The sequence below is a fragment of the Eptatretus burgeri genome, chromosome 12 (assembly GCF_056783735.1).
Source record: "Eptatretus burgeri isolate ZD-2024b chromosome 12, Ebu_testis_v1, whole genome shotgun sequence".
NCBI classification, from domain to species: domain Eukaryota; kingdom Metazoa; phylum Chordata; class Myxini; order Myxiniformes; family Myxinidae; genus Eptatretus; species Eptatretus burgeri.
The window spans coordinates 34,341,872-34,367,777 of record NC_140972.1 but is presented as its reverse complement, the minus strand read 5'-3'; the positions used below and the strand labels follow the sequence as shown (position 1 = coordinate 34,367,777).

General features: G+C 45.1%; 1 protein-coding gene across 2 annotated transcripts in view; it reads left to right on the top strand.

Annotated features, from left to right (window-relative positions):
- Nucleotides 1–9,488: 9,488 nt before the first annotated feature.
- The window catches only part of LOC147015392 (potassium/sodium hyperpolarization-activated cyclic nucleotide-gated channel 4-like), a 256,138-nt gene continuing 239,720 nt past the window's right edge, over nucleotides 9,489–25,906 (top strand). Inside the window, exon 1 of one of the 2 annotated variants that reach the window (XM_085850095.1) lies at nucleotides 9,489–9,576. Coding sequence is in view for 1 of the 2 variants with exons in the window: in XM_085850094.1 (XP_085706220.1) it covers nucleotides 13,631–14,358 (728 nt within the window). In the remaining variant the exon portion in view is untranslated. Of the gene's footprint in view, nucleotides 9,577–13,450; nucleotides 14,359–25,906 lie in introns of those variants that run through there. The other variant, XM_085850094.1, reaches the window with a different exon arrangement.

Below are 25,906 nucleotides of genomic sequence, written 5' to 3'. Positions count from 1 at the left end.
CACACGTCCAACCTGTCCACCAGGTTTCATCTGAATCCATGCATAACTTTTTTTTGATATCCTGCTCACAGAAAATCAAACAGACAAACAGACAGGGGGTGAAAACACAACCTTTGTCCACCTTTTGCCGGCAGAGGTAGTAAGACAAGAATAAGCAGGCTGGAGGAAGGAATAGAAACATCAAATGCACAATTGTGATGTTAGTTTCGAGTCACTCCACATAATTTGGAGAAATCATGTGGATGTCTGATCTACTCCCTTCGTCGGCATACAGGGGGCGGTGTTGGGCAATATGCAGGATTGATTGAAATGCCTCGCATTCGCAGAACGAAGTATTATATCTTTCATCCCCCATTTATGAAGGAATTCGTTGCATCTTCCATGTGTTGGTCTTATTTAGTTCAATGTCGTTCAAAGTCTTCTTGGTAGCGAGGTAGCTCGGTCGTGGGGTCGTCAACAAGTTCCTTGTTGGGAACCTCGCAAGCTTGCCACGCATCATGCCATTGAGTGTTTTCCTTTACAGAGAGCAGGAACATTTCTCTATATATCCAGAAAGGCTTGCTCAATTTTGGACGGTTCAGTGGTGTTGAGTTTCAATTTTATAGATCAGGAGGTCTGGGTTTCCCATGGGTTCCCCAGGATCTGAGAGTACTCCTTTAATATGGTTGCATCCCTCCTGATGTTTGGTGGAAGTATGTTGCAGAGTACTGGCAACCACAAGAGAGGTGTTAATTTAATAGTCCCACTGATTAATTCCATTACCGTGTTGAGCTGTACATCAACTAGCATTGTATTTGGGCTCTTGCACCAAACAGGACAGCCATACTCTCCATCTATCCATCAGAACCATACTCTGTACAGAGCGTTGGTGCTGCTGAAGTAGTCTCCTGGGCTATTGGGCACAATCCTGGATGGGTCGTCACTCCAACGCAGGATACTCGAATGGCTCAATCTTCCCAGCAAGCTGGAACTCATTTTTCTGACCTCAAAAGGATGACAGGCTGAGTCAACCCCACCAGGTATTAATTCAACAGCTAAGCAGGATTTGAACACAGGACCCTAGGATCCCAAGCCCACCACCCTAACCATTAAGCCGACACCAGGCACAGCCATACTCTGCTGTGAAGTATACCAATTCATGTCCTGATGTCCGAAATGTATGGGTGCCACAGCCTCACGAGTGTATGATGGTAACTATCGCTCACTTTGATCTTTCTTCGAGCATTATCCAGATGTCTGCAACTCAGGTATGATCAAGTGTTACTCCTTGATATTTTGGCTGATGTTCATCGGTCAAGGTTTTGCCACAGAACTTCACACTGAGTGTTTTATATGCCTCAAAGTTATTCAGGTTGAAAGCAGAGGTGACTGTTTTGGTGGCATTTGGTTTTCGTCACCCTGACTTGAAGTACTTTTCCATGATCTTGAGATCTTCTTCAAGGATCATGCGTGGATCCGACAGCCTTGGTGCCTGAATTACCAGAGAGATGTCATCTGCACCCTATTCTAATCTGAATGGCTTTATGGGTCCATTCTGTCCATCCATTTCACAAACTTTTGCACTTGAGAAAGATATTTGCATAAGTTATCCTCAAGTAAACAGCTCGAATCCCTTTTGGATTTTCAATATTAAGACATTTTCAAAATCAATTAAAGCTTCGCATAGTTGTACATATTATAAGCTTTGACTACAGTAATCAGAAGGATTTATTGTTGCTTTGCCTGGCTATTTATTATATCACCCTTACACTTACGAAAGGGTGTTATCATTATATGTCCTCGTGATATGAGTGTCCTGTAAAGGGTGCAATTATTTAAATGTCCTCATGGTATGATCTCCCACCTTCAGCAGCAACATGTTTGAGTGTGAATTTATCTGTGATGTCATAATGTCTTTGAACAAGGTCTTCCATGTGTCAAGGTTGCTGCAGACAAATTGCTCATACAAGTTCTTGCTTCCAGTGAAATATGTTGGAAGTCGTTTTGATGGATTTAATTGAGGAAGAGAAAGGGACCAGGAAGGCTGAAGATGTCTCAGAGAAGTTATTCGATGCTTTGATGATATCAGGTCCATTGGTCCCCTTGGTCCATTGCACCAAATTTTCATTGATCTTCACGGCCTTGGGTGTTTTTGCTAGTCTCAACATAAACAATAGGTTTCTCAGCCTGGGAGCTTTGGAACCCTCTTCTATCTATAATTCCAGCAGTGTGTGTGTGTGTGTGTGTGTGTGTGTGTGTGTGTGTGTGTGTGTGTGTGTGTGTGTGTGTGTGTGTGTGTGTGTGTGTGTGTGTGTGTGTGAGAGAGACCGCTGTTTCTTGACAACCACTGGTCGAATCTAATTGAAACTTGCCAGGTATATTGCTGGGGCCCTGTGGGTGTGCCTTTTCAAGGTTTGATATTAATCGGACAAGTGTTTCCCAAGTTATGGCCATTTATTTACCAAACCAATGACAGGACACGTTGCTGCGGCCATTTATCTACCAAACCATTGACAGGACACGTTGCTGCGTCTGCGTGGCCGATGGGGAAAGGGCGCCTTAGTTACCAATGACAGGACACGTTGCTGCGGCCATTTATCTACCAAACCATTGACAGGACACGTTGCTGCATAGGTGTGGCCAATGGGGAAAGGGCGCCTTAGTTACCGTGGCGTAGGAGTGGCAATGGTCAATGGCAACGAATGTCATGGCAAGCAAAGACAGGGAGGTAAACTTGACTTTAATTTGCATTTTAATTAACTCAGTGTGTGTATCACAGCAGTTGTTACTTCAATGAAAGCAATAATTTGTGGAATGCATGTGAACATTCCGTACAGGCACGTACCACTTCCGGATAGTGATGACTTACTGTATTCTAATCATTTCTCGATTTCTTATGCGCATTTATAGATAAACACAATGCCCCAATCCAGTCGTCATTTACGAGAGCAAAGGAACGGCCTGTGTGTTTGTTTGAAAGTGTTTTTTTTGTTTTTTTTTTGCACGTACGGCCCTGCACGTATGGGCACACACGTACGGGCACGTGAGAGTGAAGGAACGGCCTGTGTGGTTGTTGTTTCTGGCAAGCGGTTTGAAAGTTTTTTTTTAATTTTATTTAAAAAATTTTTTGCACGTACGGGCATGCACGTACTAGTAACAATAATAATATTAATAATTAGAGGCATTTTGGGGTCTTGGTGGTCTTCAGGCTCTGAAAGTGTCTTCAAAGGTCGAAGGGGTCTCAGCAGTCTAAAGGGTCAAAAGGTACATTCCAATAGTATGTTATTAATTAATAGGCGTACGTAATAAATAGACACAAAAAGCATCACACACACACACACACACACACACACACACACACACACACACACACACACACACACACACACACACACACACACACACGCGAACACCCACCTCATCCATTTACCGTAGATGATTTAAAGGCATTTTAATTGCTGAATGCTCTGTTCATATATTTTAACATGAGACTTCATGACAACACAAGGTCCAAATAAGGTCGACATTTCACTTCAGCTCTGTTGTAGCATCTGCAATAAATATTTTGACTTTACTTTCTAACTAAACCTTATTTTTCTTTTTTCTATGCATAGTCGAGGCCCGTGGAAGAGGTAATCTAGTACACTCACTGAACGGATCGGGACGCAACAGGCCAAAAAAAATGGTAGAGGGGGGAAGCACCAACAGCAGAGTTGAAGGCCAAGATAGAGGGAGACTTGGACAGATAATGGGTGTGGGGAGGAAAGATGGGCAGGAGAGGATGCATGGGGTGGACACGATGGATGCAGAAGGAAATTCTTAGGAAGGAAAATTGGAAGGGGCAGGGTTAATGAGGGTATAAAAGATCATGGTTTTGGATTGGAGACTAGCATGTTGTGCTTTCCTCTGATTGAGAGCAGGGTTGGGCTTCTGTGAGGGACCGGTGGTCAGAGCGAGCAAGATGGCGGCTGGCATGAACTTCCTGTGTTGAGCTGTGAATGAATGCTTTGCCGTGATCGGACGAGCCTTTGTGTAATCCATTTTAGTTGGCGGCGAGGTTAAATCAGCGAGTTTATTAACTTTCTCTGAATTCTTTTCTGGTGAATCATGGTGGAATTAGGCAATATTAATTAATTCAATGCAGACGCTGAAGACTGGGTGCAACACACAAAGCGGCTAGGCCAGGACTTCATCTATATATTACGAAAACTCTCATTTTGTGTGTGTGTATATATGTAATATATATATATATATATATATATATATATATATATATATATATATATATATATATATATATATATATATATGTTCCCGAAATACAGCCAAAACATTACACGATAGCGCAAAAACTTTTCCACCTCACTCACCATTCTCCTGCGGTGTGCAGTATCAAGTTTCGGTCAAATCGGGCAACGAAAAAAATTATTTAAAAATCAATTCCCGATTCAGTCAAGTACTCTTCGGGAGTATTTGATCAATGCAAACAACCTCAGCGGTATAGTTTGCTGGAGCTATCTTTTATTTCTTCCTTGAAATGATTTTTCTCATCAACTGCTGTCACAACGGGAACCCAACAGGTTCACGGGTTGTCTTGTCGCTAATGATATTTTGATGCCGGTGTAACAGTTTAACTATCCCCCCCCCCCCCGACAACTTCCCTCCGGGGGGGGGGAAGTCCAGGGGGCGACTTATCCTGTTACACCGGTAAACAACAAGCTGTTTTTCTCAGTTTGAGGATCTCAAACATGTGATGTCATGCGTAGTCTTGTGTCACCGGCAAACCGTCTGACAAATCCTTCAAAGAACTCTGTGATCAAATTCAAGAACACCTTCATCCCAAACCGTACACAATTGTTCAAAGATTCAAATTCAATTTCGCGAATCGGGCCAACCAATCACAGCCTGTATTGCTGATCTGAAACACGTGTTTGAGTACTGTGAGTTTCGGGCGACACTGGAGGAAATGCTCAGGGATATACGTGTGTGTGTGTGTGTGTGTGTGTGTGTGTGTGTGTGTGTGTGTGTGTGTGTGTGTGTGTGTGTGTGTGTGTGTGTGTGTGTGTGTGTGTGTGTGTGTGTGTGTGTGTGTGTGTGTGTGTGTGTGTGTGTGTGTGTGTGGTGACCAAGATGAGTGCATTTGACGTAAGTTACTGTCAGAAAGGGGTTTAGATTTCAGAAAAGCATGAGACATAGCTAAAGGCATGGATGTTGCTGCTTTGTCGCAGATATTTAGGCAATGAATGCCTCTGCTTTTCCCCAATGGAGGGAAGAAAAAGTACATAAAGTTCAGGCCTATAACTTCCAGTACAAGCAGTCCAGGAGTACAGCCAGCACTGGCAACTGTGATATCTGGGATGCCCAACGCACGGGAGCAGGGGGCAAAGGTCAAATGGAAAATTTACCCGATGTTCCAGTACATTCCATTCACCCGATGAATGCCGGTTTAAGGATGCTGAGTATAATTACTGTCACCATGTGGGGCATATTGGCAAATCTTGTCAAAAGAAGAAGAGGTCCAGTAAGCCAATTTGGAAACAGGAAGGGCAACTTGCAACGAATGTGGTGCAGCATGATTCAAAAGTCAATGATGGCGAGGTTTCAGACAACGTTTAGAATTTATAGCGGTCAATGATGGGGAGGTTTCGCTACCCTTGGTAGCAGAATTTGACATAGATGGGGAATATGTCAAAATGCAAATTGATGCAGGAGCCTCCATTTCAGTGATGAGTGCCAAGTCTGTCCATGACATTTGGTCTAAATCTCCAGCGGTGCTGAAATCCGAGGCTGTTCTACGCACATACATGGGGGAGCTGATGAAAGTGGTTGGAAATGTTGATGTTCAATACGATGGCCAGAGATCCACTGTACCTCATGATTGTGGATGGTGTCGGCCCAGGTCTTGTGGGGCAGGACTGGCTGAAGGTGTTCAAGCTGAAACGGGCCGAGATTTGTCACGTTGGGGTTCTTCTTCTTGCGTATGGCAGCTTGGCTGCAAGGTAGTTACCATTTTGTTGGGGCGTGAGTATGCCGCTGATGCTGTGCCCCTATACTAGTACACTGGTACTCATTTTGCTGACTTCAGAAGGGTGACAGGCTGAGTCAACCACACATTGTGTTAATTCACTGGCAAACGGGGCTCAAACTCAGGACCTGAAGATCCCAAGCCAGCCATCCTAACCACTAAGCCAACACCAGGCTTGCATTGGGGTATCAGCATCTCACAGACCCATGGTGGATCAGTACCCAGAGGTTTTTCAGAGCTGATTAGGCAGAGTGAAGAACATGACTGCTAAAATTCATATGGATCCATTACCTGAGCCAAATTTTTTCAAACCACGGTCTGTGCCCTATGCCATGAAGGGGAAGGTCGACCTTGAGCTTGAGTGCCTACAGAAGGAAGGAATTTTAGAACCAATGGAGTTCTCAAACTGGGCAGCTCCAATAGTGCCTGTCCTAAAAGGTGATAGCCAAGTCCACCTATATGGTGATTATAAGCTTTCTGTAAATCAAGCAGCAATACGAGACAGTAATCTGATTGCACGGATTGAGGATTTGTATCCCACTTAAATGGAGGACAGACCTTCACAAAGCTTGATCTCAGCAGTGCTTACTTGTAGTTATCTTTGTATGAGGAATTGAAGGATTGCACAACCATAAATACTCATTGGGGCTTTTTCAGACATACCCATCTCCCGCTGGGGATCTCCTCGTCACCCTCCATCTTCCAGCACAGTATGGACACCCTTGTGCAGGGTATTCCACATGTTAGTGTCCACATTGATGACAATTTCAGGGGAGACGGAGGCAGACCATGTGAAAAAAAGCTGCATGCAGTACTCCGATGGCTATCAGGTGTGGGGATGACTGTGCACAAAGAAAAATGTTTTCAAAGCCAAGGAGGTGGAGTATCTGGGTTGTATGATTGCTGCACCCTGTAGTTAGCAATGTTTAGGCAGTGTTGGAAGCGCCAATTCCCAAGAATGTGTCAGAAATGAAGTCCTACCTGGGGCTCTTGAATTATTATGGACGTTTTTGACCCAATCTGTCAACAGTACTTGCACCACCCCCATGCTATGCCAACAAAAAAGGGCACTTGGAAGTGGAGACCAGAGCAAGATGATTCATTCAAGGCTTCCAAGGAACTATTAAGTTCTTCCAAGGTTCTCATGCATTATAATGCAAAGAAAGATCTTCAACTTGCATATGACACTTCACCATATGGTGTTGTGGCACTGTTGCCTCATCGTATGACAGATGGAGCAGAAAAACCCATCGCTTTGCTTCGTGCAGCCTGGCATGAGCTGAGAAAAAAATACTCCCAGCTTCAGAAAGACAGCTTGGCAGTGGTTTTTGGTGTAAAGATATTCCACTCGTACCTTTTCGGTCGGTATTTTGAAATCGCCAATGATCACAAGCCACTGCAGACCGTATTCAGCGCTACCAAAGGAATGCCGGTATTAGCTTCTTCGAGGACGCAACATTTGGCGCTAATTCTGGCAGCTTATCACTACACGGTCTTGTACAAGCCTGGCAAGGATGAGGCGTGCTGATGCCTTGAGTCGCTTGCCTTTACAGGACAGCCCCAAATTTGTACCCACTCCAGAAGATTGTGTTCTACAGGAATTCTTAGATTCTTCACCAGTAATGTTTGAAGAGATTAGTCGGTGGACGAATCGGGACCCCATTCTGTCACGTGTACCAAAGCCTAACCAATGGTTGGCCTGACTCAACAGATACAAAGCTCCAGGCATATTCACTATGTAAATCTGAACTGAGCATTCAAGATTATGTGATCTTGTGGGGGTAGTAGGTTCATGGTGTGCCCTCCTGGGAGAACGAGAGTGCTAGAAATTCTCCACAAGGCACACCCAGGGATAGCGTGAATGAAGGCGTTTGCATGGAGCTATGTTTGGTGGCTGAATCTCGATTTATATACTGAGGATACACTTAAATACTGCACCTCTTGTCAGGAGAATGCCAGGTTGCCTTACATCATCACCAATGCATCCTTGGGAATGGCTCCAGAAACCTTGGGAGTGTATACACATTGATTTTGCTGGGCCATTTTTGGGCAAAATGTTCCCGTTCATTACTGATGCCGATTCTAAGTGGATGGACATGCACCCCATAACAACAATCTCATCCGAGGCAACCATCAGCAAACTACAGACCTCATATGCTACACATGATTACCCTCAACTCTGTTGTCAGATCATGGCCCATCATTCACCAGTGCTGAATTTCAAAGATTTGTGGATATCGATGGAATCGTCCATCTTTCCTCAGAACTGTACCATCCCGGGTCCAACGTGTTGGCTGAACGTTCAGTGCAAACATTCAAGGGGCGTATGACAAAGCTTAATCAGGGTAGCATCAAGTTTAAAGTGGCCCGATTCCTTTTCATACCGCGTAATACCCCACTTGATCACTGGGAGGGCACCATCTTAGCATTTGATGGGAAGGAAGTTGAGGACCCACTTTGATTTGTTAAAGCCAGATGAGTCTTCAAAGGTTCACAGGATCCAAACGAAGGAGAAGTCCTTCCATGACCGACACTAAGGAGAGACTTTTTATTGTGAGAGATTGTGTGTATGTGCTCAATTTCGGTAGGGGTAATCACTGGCTGGGCAGGACCGTTTTGGAGAAATTTGGTTCGTCTCTAATTGTGAAACTATTGGATGGCCAGAATTTCAGGAGGCATGTGGATCATGTGAGACTGTCACCCTCTGATTTAACTAGTGACATACCTGCTCCATTAGAACCATCCATTGGGGCTACCGTACTGGGAAGATCAGCAAATATCATTTCGGAGGGCAACACTCCAGAAGAAGGCTCTCGCGAAGAATATTACCAGGGAGCTCCTGCTGTGGGGGAAAGTGAACCATCACCTCCTGTGGCATCATCAGAAGAGGGGTGCTCCATCACTCTTCTCACTCCAGAAGACTTCCTAACCGACTGGATTTGTGATCATTATTTAAGCGTTCTGGGAATGAACTTTCCATGAAGATTCTGTTTTTATTGTTATGCATAATATTTGGGCATTATTGGTGCCAAAGGCAAACTGCAATGGTTCGACAAGGTGGTCAATGGAATTGTTTGTTTATTTGTTGTTCCAAAAAGGCCAAGGGGAAATCACATTGGGTTTAGTGAATTTTTGACATGAATAGTTGATCATTATCAGTAACTTTGAAGATTTGGGATGTTGGGGTTGAAATTTATCAACTCTATGTTTCTTTGCAAATTGCGGGTGTTGTTTACAGTGGCACCTTCTGTTATGAGTGCATTTGGAAGTGTGTTAGATTTGCTTGTATAAGCTTAAAAAGGAAGGAATATAGCATAATGTGATTTACGGTAACGGACAGTTGCCCCCAACTGGGAGGTGGGTTGGGCTTCCGTGATGGAGCGATGGTCAGAGCGAGTAAGGTGCCGGCTGGCATGAAGTTCGTGTGTTGAGCTGTGATTAAACGCTTTGCCTTTTTCCGACGGCCTTTGTGTGATCCATTTCAGGGATGATCTGAGATGGTGGTGAAGAGCTATCTTTAAGACCTGGAAGAAAGAATGAGATTGCAGAGAATGTGGAAGTTGGTTCCACAGGTGGGTAAAAAAAGAGAGAGGAGCAAATGAGTGGAGGTGAGCAGTGATCCTGGATTTATGTGGTTTCACCAGAAGGCGGTTGATGGTGGACCGTGTGTGCCCTGCAGAAACCTGGGGGGGGGGGGACAGGGGGACAAAACACGGAAATAGCAGATGGTACAATACCAGAAAGGAGGCTTTGCCTGATCATATAATTTGCAGAACACTTATATAATGTCGTGTTGTATATGAAAATTTGTGCACGATTCCTAAGAGCTGCAGATATAATACATATATGAAGAGTGTGCAAGGTTTCATCATTCTGTTCACACTGTTATGGGGCACAGTCTTCTAAAGGCTGACCCCCTTTTCCTGGTGGGCCAGGAATGAGAAGTCATCACATCTGCCCATAATTTCTGCATGAGTCAGCGATCAAGACCACATGACTGTTGACAAATCCTCCTGTTGAAATGGCCAAGCAAACTGAGATAGGCATCCCGCTTTTAATAGCGCGTTAATGCAGTGACCCAACTCACCTGTCCAACAGGGTTATTCCAATTTCCTATGCACTTATAGAGTTCCCACTCTCCCAATGGCCAGAAAACAGGCTCTCATGACCCAGTGTAAAGGGGCTGTCACACCTTGACGTTTTAGCCAGCATATGGCAAGGTATCAAAATGTATGCAAAACGCTGGCGTACGCTGAACTATTGATGTTTTTCCCATTTTTGGACGTATTTATAACGAGTTGGACGTATGCATAACGTATTAGTAACGTCCACAGAACGTTTCAATCATATATAGATAACTTATACCAACGAATGCTGAGCGTGTTGTCGGCGTTCACAACCTATGCCCAACGATAGTCTAACTTATGCATAGCGCGGTAGCGTATCGCCGACGATCACGTGGCGTAGGCTATTCATAGGCTGCGGCTCGACGATTCAAATCATAACCGCACTAGACATCGAAGTGTGAAGCCGCTGTCACACCTTGACGTTTTAGCCAGCATATGCCGACGTATGAAAAATTTGCCGAACCAAGCTGGCACACGTCAAATACGTTATGGGTAAGTTTTGTATATGTTAAGAGCACGCGGGCTAAAACGTCGTAGTACGCTGGCATACGTCGTAGTACGTCGACAAATTTTCAGCATGTTGAAAATTTCTCGACGTACTCTGCATATGACACACGTTCCACAGACGCTGGCATAAGTTGTAATATAAGCACGCTACGCGATCGTTGACACGCGTCGACGTACGTTACTTGTATGTTACTCATAAGTCGAAACACGTCGAGGTAATGGTTAGCGTCAGTGTTCCAGACTCCCTGTTTTTTTTTGTTTTTGTTTTTTCTTCGGTATGACGGTGATGTTGACACTGATTTCTAGTGCGGTTATGATTTAAATCGTTGAGCGGCAGCCTATTAATTATATTATATTATAACCGCACTAGAAATCGAAGTGTCAACATCACCGTCATACCGAAGAAAAAACAAAAACAAAAAAAAAACAGGGAGTCTGGAACACTGACGCTAACGATTACCTTGACGTGTTTCAACTTATGATACATCACTATGACGTCATGTCAATTTTTATGACGTCATTCCTGTTTTTTGACATTTTTAGATCCTCGTGGAGGATCTCCAAGTCTTACGTTGTTGTTCTTGTGGACTTTTTAGATCCTCGTGGAGGATCTCGAAGTCTTACTCACGTTGTTGTTCTTCATCTTCTTCTTGTTATTGTAGACTTTTTTGTTTCACAGCCTACAATTTTCATCGAAACTTCCTGAAACTTGGTGTATATATGTAAAAATACCCTGCGTAGACAGTAACCATCTCCGATTTTGAAAATTCCTCCTAGAAAAAAAAAGTTATGACGTCAAAATCTCTCCGCTAATGGAAATCGCCTAAAAAATTATCTCCAAAACTCGGCAAGCTTTTTGAATTCTGTTTGCGGGAATCAAGCCGGGCATTAGCGCAGATAATTTATCGCAAACCTGATACATCACAATAACGTCATATTCGTTGTTATGATGTCATCATTAAGAGGACGAGGATCTTAGCTCATTTGAGCTTGTTATTCTACAATGGGGTCAGACTTTGTGGCTTGCTTTGTAACAGGTCACTGAGACAAATACCTCGGTGAGACTGTCTCGTTAGCTCACCTGGAACGTAGTTCCAGGGAGCTAACGGGATGGCGCGCAGTCCGTCCGTCCGCCCACAAACACTTGCAACTTCTCTGAAACTACACATACGATTTCAATGAAACTTGACCACAACCTTCATCACCCGTGATTGTACCAAAGTTTGTTCACACTATTTTAAAAAAAAAGTAGTCAAAGGGGATTTACGAGGGAGTGGAGGGGGCGGGGGGGGGGGGGTTGTACCCAGAATAGGTATTTGCTATAGCATTGGTTCATTGGTACATTTTGCTGATTCTGTCCCACGTTGACTTCTTCCTCAGTATCATTATTCTGTTAGGGTGGTGGGCTTGGGATCTGAGAATCCTCAGTTGAAATCCCACTCGGCTGTTGAATTAATACCAGGTGGGGTTGACTCAGCCTGTCGTCCTTCCGAGGTTGGCAAAATGAGTACCAGCATGTTGGTATCCTGTGTTGGAGTGGCCACCCATCCAGGATTGTGCCCAACAGCCAAGGAGTCTGCATCGGCAGCACCAACGCTGTGCACAGAGTATGGTCCCAATAGATGGTGGATCATTATTCTACCAGGTGAGTGCCCAGGGGTATTACCACTATTTGTTTTGTTATATGTTATGGCACAGCGAAGGATCACTGAATAGTGAAAGCAGTGATTTTGAGTGGCATCAGATAACACCTGATACAATACTACTTCGGTGTTCCACGTCATGGTCTTGGACAGATTATCTCATGCTGATAAATTGTGTTCGTGTGTCCTGGTCATGAAGTCCAACCCCTCCTCAAAGTGATGACTGGGTGAAACGGAAGTTATGTAGTACTAACCAGCCAACGGGCGATGGAATTGCAGTTAAGGACTAATATGGGCACAAGCATTGGGTGGTGCATGATGGCACCACATAGCTCATCCTTTGAATTCTCAACCACGGATAAGTTTGCAAGTCTCTCGGGTACCACGACTTGCACACAGAATCAAGTGAAGTTTATGAGTGTGTTTCATGGGTTGATGAAGTGCAATATCAATCCCAGACGTTGACAGTCCTGTTGAGACCACCGCCATTCTGGACACAGAACTTTGTCCCCCATTGCTGGTGTTGGTGTGACCATAATGACAGCTGAAGGACGTGTGTGTGTGTGTGTGTGTGTGTGTGTGTGTGTGTGTGTGTGTGTGTGTGTGTGTGTGTGTGTGTGTGTGTGTGTGTGTGTGTGTGTGTGTGTGTGGTGATTTATAGCTGGGTCTGGATTCGAACCTTGGCTAGACAGCTTAGAGGCGAGTCCGCATACCTCCAGAGTCGAGGCCATCCTACCAACCTTATCATAGTGGAGATTATCGTGACTTATTTAATAATAATACAGAATATATAGTAACTAAAATAATAATAATAATAGTACGCTTTATGTTTGTAGTAACTTGGTTGAGTAGGCTACAGCATCGCATGGCGAGGTACATCATAACTTCAATGATGATAATACATCAAATTGTAACTCCATTGAGCATCGAGTTCAGACAGACAGGTTGCAGACTCTCACTAGATGTAGATGCGGAATAAACATCCCATTTTCGGGCATATCGCGGATCCCTTATCCGCCGTCTCTACCTATTTGCTTTCCGTCGAGAAAAGAACCCATGGCAATCTAAATAGGTGTACTCGGTGATATTTATAAATGACGCACCCGAGGGAAATCCTGCGGAATAAAATGAGCAGTTGCGCGCAGATGTTTACACTCTACCGAGAAACACACAGACACACAGACAGACACACAGACACACAGACACACGCGGTGGTTTCGTGTGTATAATGGCAATAATTACACGAGAGTAGACGCGGCGAGCGGCAGAGGACTCGCGGGTTCATCCCGAGCCGCGCCGGGGCTCGAATAGAGGACGCTCTGACATTCAGCGCCTTTCCTTCCTCGGACATGGATAAATTACCGGGCGCCATACGCAGGGATGCCTTCGGCTTAATGTCTCAGCGAGCGGACAAGAGGAGCAGCGACGTGGAGCAGAGAACGGCGATGGTGCGAGAGGATGAGGATAAAGAGGAGAAGAGCGCGTCGGGCAAAGGGATCATCGGGATGAGACGCATGTCGTCGCCGCTCCGGGGTGGGCCGGATAAATGCGCTCGGCGTGAGTCGAATATAAAGGAAACGGATGTGGGTAGGAAGATGAAACGCAGCTCGAACGGGGACTGCAGGAGGACCTGCAGGGGAAGCCTGACCTCGATCGCCAGCCGGCATTTCCACGAGCAAGTCGACCTGTCTGAGGAAAAGCGCTCCATCATGGAGGGAGAGTGCGCGTCCGGAACTCTCGATTATGAGGAGAGCACCGCCCGAGGAGCCGGGTCCGAGTCGCGGCGCAAGACGAAGAAGGAGCCCGAGCAACCGCATGCACCGTCCCCTGGGACGCAGACTCAGGGCAACTCCGTGGCCTTCTTGAAAACGGAGCCTGCCGAAGCGATGCTCTTGGAAGACGGCGAGCAATGTGCCGGTGAAGCAAGTTTTATGCAAAAACAGTTCAGCTCCTTGCTCCAGCCCGGGGTCAATAAGTTTTCCCTTCGGATGTTCGGCAGCGAAAAGGCGGTTGAGGTTGAAAGGGAGCGAGTCAAGTCTGCTGGCTATTGGATTATTCATCCTTATAGCGATTTCAGGTAACCTCTGCTTCTATCATTATCCCTTCCTCATATATATATATATATATATATATATATATATATATATATATATATATATATATATATATATATATATATATATATATATATATATATATATATATATATATATACCTTGAATGTATATGGTTGCGAGTTGTGCATTTTAGGCTTGTGGTCTTCACAGTAAGTAATATGGGACAAGAGTGTGACATTCGGTGCCATCGTCCCCATGCTGAAATCGCATCATGGTGGTCCTCCATGGAAGACCAAAGCTGAGTGTATGATGTGTATATGTATATATATATATATATATATATATATATATATATATATGTATGTATATATATATATATATATACATATATATATATATATATATATATATGTATGTATATATATATATATATATATATATATATATATATATATATATATATATATATACATATATATGTATATATATATATATGATCGTGGCTGACTTCTGGTGACATTCATGATCAGATTTCTCCAATAATCCCTATCTTGCACTACTTCCCAAAGCTCTGGGAGAGACAGCTTGGTTGCATGCATCCTTCACCCCATCCATCCAACATATACACGGTCTGTGTCTTCCTCGTCTTCTATCAACCATACCCAGCTTAGTTGACTTCTCCAGACTTTAATTTTCTGCATGTATGATGTGTCCAAAGTATTCATTTTCTGCACGCATGATGTGTCCAAAGTATTCATTTTCTGCATGCATAATGTGTCCAAAGTATTCATTTTCTGCACGCATGATGTGTCCAAAGTATTCATTTTCTGCACGCATAATGTGTCCAAAGTATTCATTTTCTGCACGCATGATGTGTCCAAAGTATTCATTTTCTGCACGTATGATGTGTCCAAAGTATTCATTTTCTGCACGTATGATGTGTCCAAAGTATTCATTTTCTGCACGTATGATGTGTCCAAAGTATTCCTTTTCTGCATGCATGATGTGTCCAAAGTATTCATTTTCTGCACGTATGATGTGTCCAAAGTATTCATTTTCTGCATGCATAATGTGTCCAAAGTATTCATTTTCTGCACGCATAATGTGTCCAAAGTATTCATTTTCTGCACGCATGATGTGTCCAAAGTATGACTGTTTATGTTTCGCATCAGCACTTCCTGTGCTTGGTGGTCTAATTTCTTCAAGCACTGATTTGTTTTTTTTCTTCTTATAGTCCATGGAATTGTTCACATTTGTCTCCAACACCACATTTCAAAACTGTTAATATTCTGCCTTTCTTTCTGTTTCACTGTCCATGACTCGCATCCATACATTGCAACTGGAAATACTAGAGCATTCACCAGTCTCCTCTTGGTTTGTTTTGTCACCTCGTTGTCTTTCCAGATTTTTGTCAATCCTGACATTGCAGTTCTCCCCAACGCTAACCGTGTATTAATTTATTCTCCACATTCTCAACTCATTTCATTCTTGGAGCCCAGGAAGATGAAACTTTGCACTATTTCCACATGACCGTCTCCCAATCGTAACATGTTGATCTTCTCAGTTGACAAGATTTCAGTCTTTTGTAAGATCTAATAAAGACAAGCTTTTTCCTGCTCCTTCTTCACTGTTTGCAGCAGTTTCATCAAGCCCTCTTTACTTTCTGCCAACAGAGTGGTATCGTCAGCATACCATAGGTTGTTGATACATATCATCATGTAATGGAGCGAATGTGCGCATGGACAGACATGACAAAAGCTTCAAAATTGATCATTTGTCATTTTACATCACAAAATCGTTACAGTGTGGTCCAGCAAGTCAAAATATGTTTATAGTGCGTCCAAAAAATAATTCTCAGGTTACAGTGTGTCCCAGAAGAAACCATCACTTTGTGGAAATATAGCCACTTTAAATTGCTCACAGAAGGTGGGCCGAGATGGGCACACCCACCCGGAGGGCGGGAGTGCCAATGGTAGTTCCTCCAATCCTGACTCCATCCTTTATGTCATGCAAGTTTCATTCCCTCATGATGTACTGAATGAACAAGTAAGGGTAGAGAATGCACCTGCCCAACCCCTTTTCCAATTCTAAACCATTCTCTCAACATACTCTGTTCTTACTGTAGTTTGTTTAGTGTACAGGCTTCTTATCAGACATGCAGTATCAGCTGCTCTCGCATCCCTATTTCTCTCAGTATAATCCACATCACTTCATGATCAACACAATTGAAGGCTTTGCTATAATCTATCAAACAGATACACCTTTCTCTGATACTCCCTTGCTTTTTCCATGATATACCTTCCATGTTGAATGATTTTTAGTAATATCTTGCCGGCATGTTCTCGTGATATACAGCCTTTTTGGCTGCTGGTTGCATCATTGGTTGTGGGCGCAGCTATGCCGCTGATGTAGTGCCCCTATTACCAGTATACTGGTGCTCATAAGCCTGGTGTTGGCTTAGCGGTTAGGGTGGTGACTTGGGATCCTAGGGTCCTGAGTTCAAACCCTGTTTTCCACTGAATTAACACCAAGGGGTTGACTCAGCCTGTCATCCCTCCAAGATCGGTGAAATGAGCACCAGTATACTGATAATGGGGGCACTGCATCAGCGGCATTGCCACGCCCCTAACCAATGATGCAACCAGCAGCCAAATAGGCAGCACACAATGGGAACTGGTGCTCATTTCACCAACCTCACAAGGATGACAGGCTGAATCAACCCCCTGGTGTTAATTCAGTGGCCAACAGATTTTGAACTCAGGACCCTTGGATCCCAAGCCACCACCCTTACTGCTAAGTCAACACCAGGCTATGCCAGCATGTGAATTGAAGGCAATGTTTTAGTTATTTTAACATTCTCTTTCATTCCCTTTCTTTGGTAATGGTATATCAATTGACTGCTTCCACCTTTTCGGCCATACAATCCTGCTCCAGATCTGTGTACAGATCGTGGTTAAAATTTTGATCGCATCCTCGCCAACTACCTTCAAGAGTTGTGGATCCCAATCCTAAATCTAAACTTTCCAGTGATCTCTGATATTTTAAAAGAGATCTCTTTTTTCTGCGCTGTTGTCATTTTCTACCTCTATGCATGCCTCTTTGAAATATCTCTCTTTGTCTTTCCCAATTTCGCTGTTTAATGTGCTGTCTTGATGTGCCTTTGATTTTCATTTCTTCTTCTTTCTCCAATATTCATTTCCTCTTCTGACAGCCATTTAGTCTTCTTCTTGCTTGCTTGTGGGATGTTGTCATTGTCCTCTTCTCTTACAATGACCTCAACCTCTTGCCGCAATTCCTCCTTCATTGTTCTGCAAAACGTTTAAAAAAAAATCTTTATTCGCTCGTCCCCCGCACAGCAGCAGATGGGGTTTTGCAATCGCTTATATGTGTCTGTGTGTGTTTGTTTGTGCCGTAACCTTTTTTACCATTTGAGCTTTTGTCATCAAATTTTCAACAAAGCTTTATTATGATAATATGGAGAAGACAAATTAATAATCTGGTCAAAGGTCAATGTCACATAATACAGTCAATTTTCATCCAATTCACCTGATATTTTCAGAATTTGCATGTTGAATCACTGAATTGGTTCACCAATCAAAAGCTAGAAGCCGATTGTTTTTTGTTTTGAGATCAAAAGTTCAAGGTTGCATAAACTATCAATATGTCAGTCATATCAATGTGTCAGTGATCCATTTTCATGGAGTGTAATGTGTTCTGTCAAGAAGGTGAAAAGGTCAAGATCAAGGTCACAAAATCGTCCGATTTTTCACATTTCACATCGTCTGGTCACAAAAATTTCCTTCTGATTTGAAATTTGAGACGGTTTGCGTATTGGATCACCGAAGCCTCTTGCTTTTGCAGTCAAAATGTCAAGGTCGCCTAAAATCGTTATAATTTTCGTAAATCTACCTCCACTACCGAAGATGGAAGGTTATGTGTTTTTTTTTTTTTTTTACTGTTTAGCAAATGGAAGATGTCCGAGTACAAAGCAGATGTGGATTGACCTTGTATTATCAGATGCTTTCTATAGTTGCATATTTTTACCCCGCACACGCGAAGATAGAGGAACAATTTATTTAAATTTAATGCATGGGTGAAAGTCCTGTATTTTATGGAAATCCGTGTTTTTGTAATGACCCATAAGGATGTTTCTGCACTGTTCGTCATCAGAAACGCATGCCACGATTGGAGGGAATTGAGGGAATTGAGCTGCGATTCCAATATGCTGACTCGTTTCTTAACCCATTTCATCCGGATGGGGTGCAATGCTTATGCAATAACTCATCATGATCACGATTATAACCTGGTGTTGGCTGAGCGGTTAGAGTGGTTCGAGTGGTTAGGATGGCTGGTTGAGGATCTTCGCTTATGATCTGAGGGTCCTGAGTTCAAGCCCCGTTGGCTGCCGAATTAACACCAGTTGGGTTGATTCAGTCTGTCATCCTTCCGAGGTTTATGAAATGAGTACCAGTGTGCTGGTGGAGGGGGCACAGTATCAGCAACACAGCTGTGTTTCCAAGAAATTATAGCATATTCAAGAGCAGAACAGAATCATGATTTTGTGAATTAGTCCCACAGTAGTTTTTATAATGAGCTGATTTTGTCGAAGTTGGCCAGGTTGGCCAGGCAAACGTGTTACTGTGATTAGATGTTAGAGATTGTTTAAAGACGAGGACATTGTAAAAGGGGGCGGGGAAAAGGATAAGGGGGCGGGGGAAAGGAAAAGGGGCGGGGAAAAGGAAAAGGGGGCGGGGAAAGGAAAAGGCGGGGTTTCTCCGATCGGAGTGGTAGGCTGTGACGTTCATTCATCCCACGTGGGCGATTTTTAATCGCCGTGGAAGACTGCTTGAGTTATCACCGAGAGGGAATTACTTTTTATCCTTCGGTAGAAGTCTTCTTCAATCGTTTCACAAAAGGTCGAGGAGAACTTGCGTGCCATTGTGATCTGTGGCGGCATCATTTTGCCTTTCATGTGATAATATGTAAATATTCTCGAGCTCGGGTTGATCGGGGGGGGGGGGGGGTTCCGGAACCGGAAGAGAGACGAGCGGGTTGTTTGGTCTGATTTGGTTGAAATTAAGGTTGGACTCTGATTCTGAATAACTCGGACGTCTTTTCCTTCCACGCTAAAGATCCGCTTGCTTGGTGTTTTGGGCACGAACGACCGCCATTTGTTGGTGTCTATCAGATGCATTCCACTCCATGATGACCTTCTGTGCTTGGTGTGTTGAAAAGGGAAACCCATATCGTGGAGTATCGCTGGTAACGATTTCCCTCCTGATATTGACACCTTCATGTGGCTCTTGTGTGAAGAGCTCTTCTTTGCCTTTGTGATACCTTGCATGTCTCGCATTGCCTTATGCGGTTTGGTCAAGCTCGGCATAAGAGACCGAAGTCGATTTCTCCTTGCATTTGGCCCTGCTGGGTTCCATAGGGCTATTCAGCTAAGTACCTCGGCAAATTTCCATTCCTTTGTGGCATTTGAACTCCTTTCATACGTATTCCTGTCACTTATATGTTCACGACTCTGACCACTGGCCAACGCTGATGCAGTGTCCCCTGTTACTCATTTTTCTAACTTCGGAAAGAGGATGGGCTGAGTCAACCCGCCTGGTGTTAATTCAACAATAGGAGACCCTAACATCTTAAGTCAGCCACCCTTACCAATAAGCCAACACCAGGCTCCAGCAATGAATGTTCAGGTGAAATTGAAAAAAAATCTTCCCCAAATATCACTTTCATTTGCATCGGTTTTGTTTTTGTTGCAACATGGTTACAATATATGGACAGGGGGAGGAGGAGGAGGAGGAGATTGGGACCATACTCTGTGCAGAGCATTGGTGCTGCTTAAGCAATCTCCTTGGCTATTGGGCACAATCCTGGACGAGTTGCCACTCCGACACAGGATATCAGCAAGCTGGCACTCATTTTGCCGACCCCGGAAGGATGGCAGGCCGAGTTAACCCCACCTGCTATTAATTCAACAGCTGAGTGGGATTTGAACTCAGGACCCGAGGATGCAAAGCCCGCCACCATAACCATTAAGCCAACACCAGGCATTCATATGGACAGGATCACCCCCAAAATGCATATTTTGACATCAATTTTTCAAAATTTTATGGGGGAGCATACCCTCAGAAAATATCCTTTTTCCTTTTTTCCAAAGTTCTGCAGTTTCACCCATATGAATGTGATAGTTTGGACATGAATCGGAAGACAAGTTTCTCATTTACCGTACTTTCACTTTAAATTAGTTCCAATCAGGAAGGCACAGAAAGGAGTGCAGATGTAACAAGTCTGGAGACTGCGATGGTTCACGAGCAATGTACACGGTTCGCCCGTTTTATTTTTTGACCTTCGAGGGGACGCCACGGGCAAACTGACAGGAATCGGGAAAAACGTAAATGATGAAAGTTGTAGTACTCGAAGAGCACTACTTGCATACCAACTTTCATTCGAAACAGTTGAAAACCCGAGGAGCTCAATGCCCAATTTATTGATTTTGACATTTTCTAAGTTCGTGACCTTGTGACCTTGACACGAAAATGAAAAATCTAGCTCCGTGGGGCTATGCAGGTGCCATTGGGCTAACCAAATACCGAAACCCCTGCCAGATTCGACAAACCCCCTCAGAGAAGATGTAACTTGAAATCGGCTACCCCCTAAAAACACATGTTTTTTGGGCGTGGCTCCGCCCATAATGGGTGCAGCATGCCCATTCTCAGGAAAACACAACTAGATCATGATATGAACCTCCCACCCAAATTTTATCAGGATCGGATCAAAACCCATGGAGCTATGCTCGGGACAGACAGACAGACAGACAGACACACACACACACACACACACACATATAACGAATATAGTGGTCACTGGCTGGCGCTCGTGAACCAATAATAATTGTTAGTGTTGTGTCAGTCTGTCTCCTCCATCACTCCAAAACATGAAACTTCGTGGCCCCAAACTTTGCATGCATACTCAGGGAACTCCAAGGTAGTGCATTATTGAAATTGGGTGGTTGGGTTAATTTAAACACCCCTTTTGAAGATAATTGACAACCTTATTTAATTATCCTTTATCAAGGCATCATCCTTGGTAAGCCCCTGAGTCAGCCTTCTGTTGGCTTGCTGGGATCTTAATTCGCAATATTGTTCAGCTTACTCAACAATGCCTCAATTTGGAACAGGCCGCAACAGTTTCTGAATAAAGTGCTCAATTTTTTTTTCACTTTCCTCAAATCATCGAATGCCTCATTTTCATCCCTATGAATCACTGGATACAATGCAATTTTTATTCACGCCTGGAGACGCCAGTGCTCATGGCTTTATTTCATTTCCACAAATGTGATAAGCTAAAGAATCTCTTAACCTGAGTCAAATTTCAAAATTTAAACCTCTTAATTGACCTCAGCAGCAGTTCCAACTGCTAGAAAGTGTTCATTTGTCCAATTCGAACATTATTTGACATTCCGGGCATCTCCGAGTGTTCATGGCTTTATTTAGTTTCCACACATGCAATAACCCCCATACCTGGTGTTGGCTTAATGATTAGGGTGGTGGGCTTGGGATCGTACGGTCCTGAGTTCAAATTGTGCTCAGCTGTTGAATTTATATCAGGTGGGTTTGACTCAGCCTGTCATCCTTCTGATGTCAGCAAAATGAGTACTCCTTGCTGGGATGATTGAGCCATTCGAGTATCCTGTGTTGGAGTGGTAACCCATCCAAGATTGTGCCCAATAGCCCAGGAGACTGCTTTGGCAGCACAGATGCTCTGTACAGTGTATCATCCCGATGGATGGATGGATAACCTCGATAATCTCTTCACTTGAGCTGAATTTCAACATTTAAATTTCAGAATTGACCTTTGCAGCATCTCTGGATGGTGGTTATCTCTGGTGGTGCTTGTCTTTAGACGTGTCTGGGTCGTGTTTGTTTTGAGATGTGTCTGGGAGGCATTTGTCTCCTAATGTGTCTGGGTGGTGTTTGTCGACAGATCAGGTCAGGTCAGGTATGGGAGCATGTGCCAGAACAGCACGTCGCTGCGTCCACTTTCTGCCGGTACTCCAGGGGCCTCCGTCTGGCCATCCCCCAGGCAGATGCCAGGCCCATCCCCATCTCCTTGAGATGATGGTCAACCTGTTGCAACCATGAGGCACGTGGTCGACCCACTGGCCTCCTCCACTCATGAGACTCCCTCGCTGAGAGAATCTGGTGAGCAGGATCAGAGTCAGGAAAACGAGCCACATGTCCATACAGCCGCAACTGACGCTCACGGACTATGCAGGTAACAAATCTCATCCGAGTCTCTCTCAGCAACCGCTCGTTGGACACAAAATCCGACCAGCGATAGCCAAGGATTCTCCGAAGAGACCTGGTATCAAAGGAATTAAGTCTCCGTCTCAGATCCTTGGTCAGAGTCCAAGTCTCGCACCCATAGTGCAAGACTGGAAGTACCAAGGACCTGAAGACTCGGACTTTCGTCCTCCCGCACAGGTACCGGCAGCGCCACACCCCATGATCCAGTGAATCCATGACTCCCCAGGCCCGACCCAGACGTCTATTGACCTCTGACTCGCAGCCAGCAGAGACATGAATATCACTGCCAAGGTAAGTGAATCTCTCCACGACCTCAACATCCTCACCACAAACAGACACAGACAGGACAGCAGCATCCAAGATGTCACCGAAAGCCTGGATCTTAGTTTTGACCCAAGAAACCCGTAATCCAAATGGCTCCGACTCCTCATTCAGCACCTCGAGGGCCCCCAAGAGGATGTCTAAAGTCTCCGCAAAGATGACTGCATCATCTGCAAAGTCAAGGTCCGAGATCTTGACATTCCCAAATGACGCACCGCAACTTGATCTCTCCGACATCCTCCCGAGAATCCAGTCCATACAAGTACTGAAAAGTGTGGGGGCAAGTACACATTCCTGACGAACTCCAGTAACAACTGGAAATAAGTCAGAGATTGTACCACCACACTTCACAGCACTCTCAGTACCAGAGTAGAGTTCAGACATCAGATCGATCAGTTTTGGTGGCACCCCACGAAAACCAAGAATCCTCCAGAGGACATCCCGATTCACTGAATCGAACGCTTTACAGAGATCAACATAGGCTGCAAGCAGCCCCTGCCGAAACTCTCGTCTGCGTTCGGTGAGGACACGAAGTGCAAGGATACGGTCAATCGTTGACCTCTTTGGTGTAAAGCCTGACTGCTCTGGACGCTGGTGCTCAAGCAGATGGTGGCGAACCCTATCAAGAATTATCAGAGCAAAGACCTTGCCCGGCACTGAGAGCAGCGTCACCCCTCGGTAGTTGTTGCAGTCTTGGCGATCACCCTTCCCTTTCCAGAGAGGGACAACAAGGCCCCTCTTCCAGTCAGTTGGGATGATGCCTGTGTTCCAGGCAGAGCACAAAACTGCATGCAACGACACGAGTGCAGCATTTCCACCAGCCTTGAGAAGTTCGGCATGGATGCCACAGATCCCTGAAGCTTTGCCCCGTTTCAACTGGTTCACCGCAGCCCGTGTTTCCACAAGCGTAGGTGGACCACAGTTGATTCGAGGGTCAGCAACAGGGATTGTAACACCCTTGACGTCCAACTCGACAGTTGGGGGATCAGCCTGGTACAACCGCTCAAAGTAACCGGCCCAGCGGGCCTTCACTTCAGACTCCTCTGTCAAGAGCCTACCACTCTCTGCTCATACTGTAGTGCTCCGAGGGATGGGCTTGGATGAACGTAATGCGCGAATTCCCCTGTAAGCGGGACGAGAATCACCTGTCCACAGGTGATGCTCTACCCCCTCACAGATTCCTCGCACATAGGCCTCCTTGTCCACCCTCAGTGCACGTACAGTTTTACGCCTCAGCTCCCTGAACAGCTCAGCTCTGCCATTCAGCCTGGCCCTGCGACTCTGGTCAATGGTATCCAGTGTCCCTTGAGAGACAAAATTCTTCTTTGCCCTGCGGTGAGCTCCAAGGCATCCACCGGCAACATCAAGGACGGTGGTCTTGAAAGCGCTCCACAACTCTTCAGGACCCCCCAAAGCACCCAGACCCCCCAAGTGTCCACTCAGCCTGTTCGTAAACTCCTCAGCTACTCTCTCATCCCTGAGCTTGGCAACATCCAGCCTCGGCTGGGATGGTACCATTCTCCAGGATTTAAGGTGCAGCTTTAGAGTTGCTACAACAAGCCTGTGGTCAGTATTGAGGAACTGAGCACTCCGGTAGACCCTGCAGTTCTGGATCATCCTCCAACGACCGTCAATGAGGACATGGTCAATCTCCTTTGCCACACCGCCAGCGTTGGAATACCAAGTCCAGCGATGAGCTTGTGGGCGCTGAAACCACGAACCAGCCACCCTAAGTCCATGACTTCTTGCAAAGTCAAGGAACTTAGTGCTATTCTGGTTCATAGTTCCTGACCCATGGGGACCAACACACACCTCATAACCGTCCCTATCAGTTCCAGTCGATGCATTGAAATCCCCCAAGACTAGAAGTGTATCTCGTCTGGGGCACTGATCAACCACAGACTCGAGTGTGGCGTAGAATGCATCCTTCACGGTGAGATCACTCGCCTCAGTCGGAGCATAAACAGAGACCAGGGAAATGACACCTAAGGAGTGACGAATCCTTAATCTCATAATACGCTCGTTGACCGGTGTTACCTCAATTATCATTGGGGTCACCTTATTGGGCACAGCTACAGCAACTCCTTGGGTATGGTAACCATCAGAGCGACCAGACCAATAGTAGGTGTAACCACCCACCATTATCTCGCCACAATCCGGTCTCCGAACCTCAGAGAGTGCTGCAATCCCGATGTCCAAACGCTTGAGCTCAGATGATAACAGAGACAGGTGATCATCCTCTCTTAGGGATAGGACATTCCAGGCACCCACCCGAAGGGACCGCCTCAGGTTAACCCAAGGAGACCGCCGTCTGGTGGACGACACCTCAGCACCACTCCGACACAATCTCCCGCAATCTGACCCAGGGATGTTACCCCGTGGTTTCCCTCCTATCAAAGATTGGGGGTCCCGAAGGCTTTGCCCCAATCCCGTCATCCGGTGAGCTGCCCTGCGAAGGGAAGCTGCACAGGAGGTACTCCCACGGAGTGGGTTTTCAGATTTTTTTGCGTTTTTGCGTTTTGCGGAATGAAGGGTTTTACGGTGGCCGGAGTGCAAATCCTGCGACCAACCTCCTAATAAGAAGTGACCCAACTGCAGGAGGACGTCCGCAGACACAGTTGGGCACTAGATATGGATGGCCGTTGGCTCACAAGGAGCTCCTCCGCCCTTTGACAGGTTTTGTTTTTAATCCTGCTGGGTGTCCATATCCAAACACCCTCCTCACCAGAAAACCTGGTGGGGGAGACGGTTTAGACGCCGACAACCCGACCATGGAACAGGTTAGTACAGGTTTACATGGTACCTGTAGCAGGTCACAGATCGAACCTGACCTGACAGTAGATGACAGTAGTAGATGACATCTGACATCTGTCGACAGATGTGTCTGGGCCATGTTTATCTTGGGGTGGTGTTTGTAGTAAGACTGGTAGAA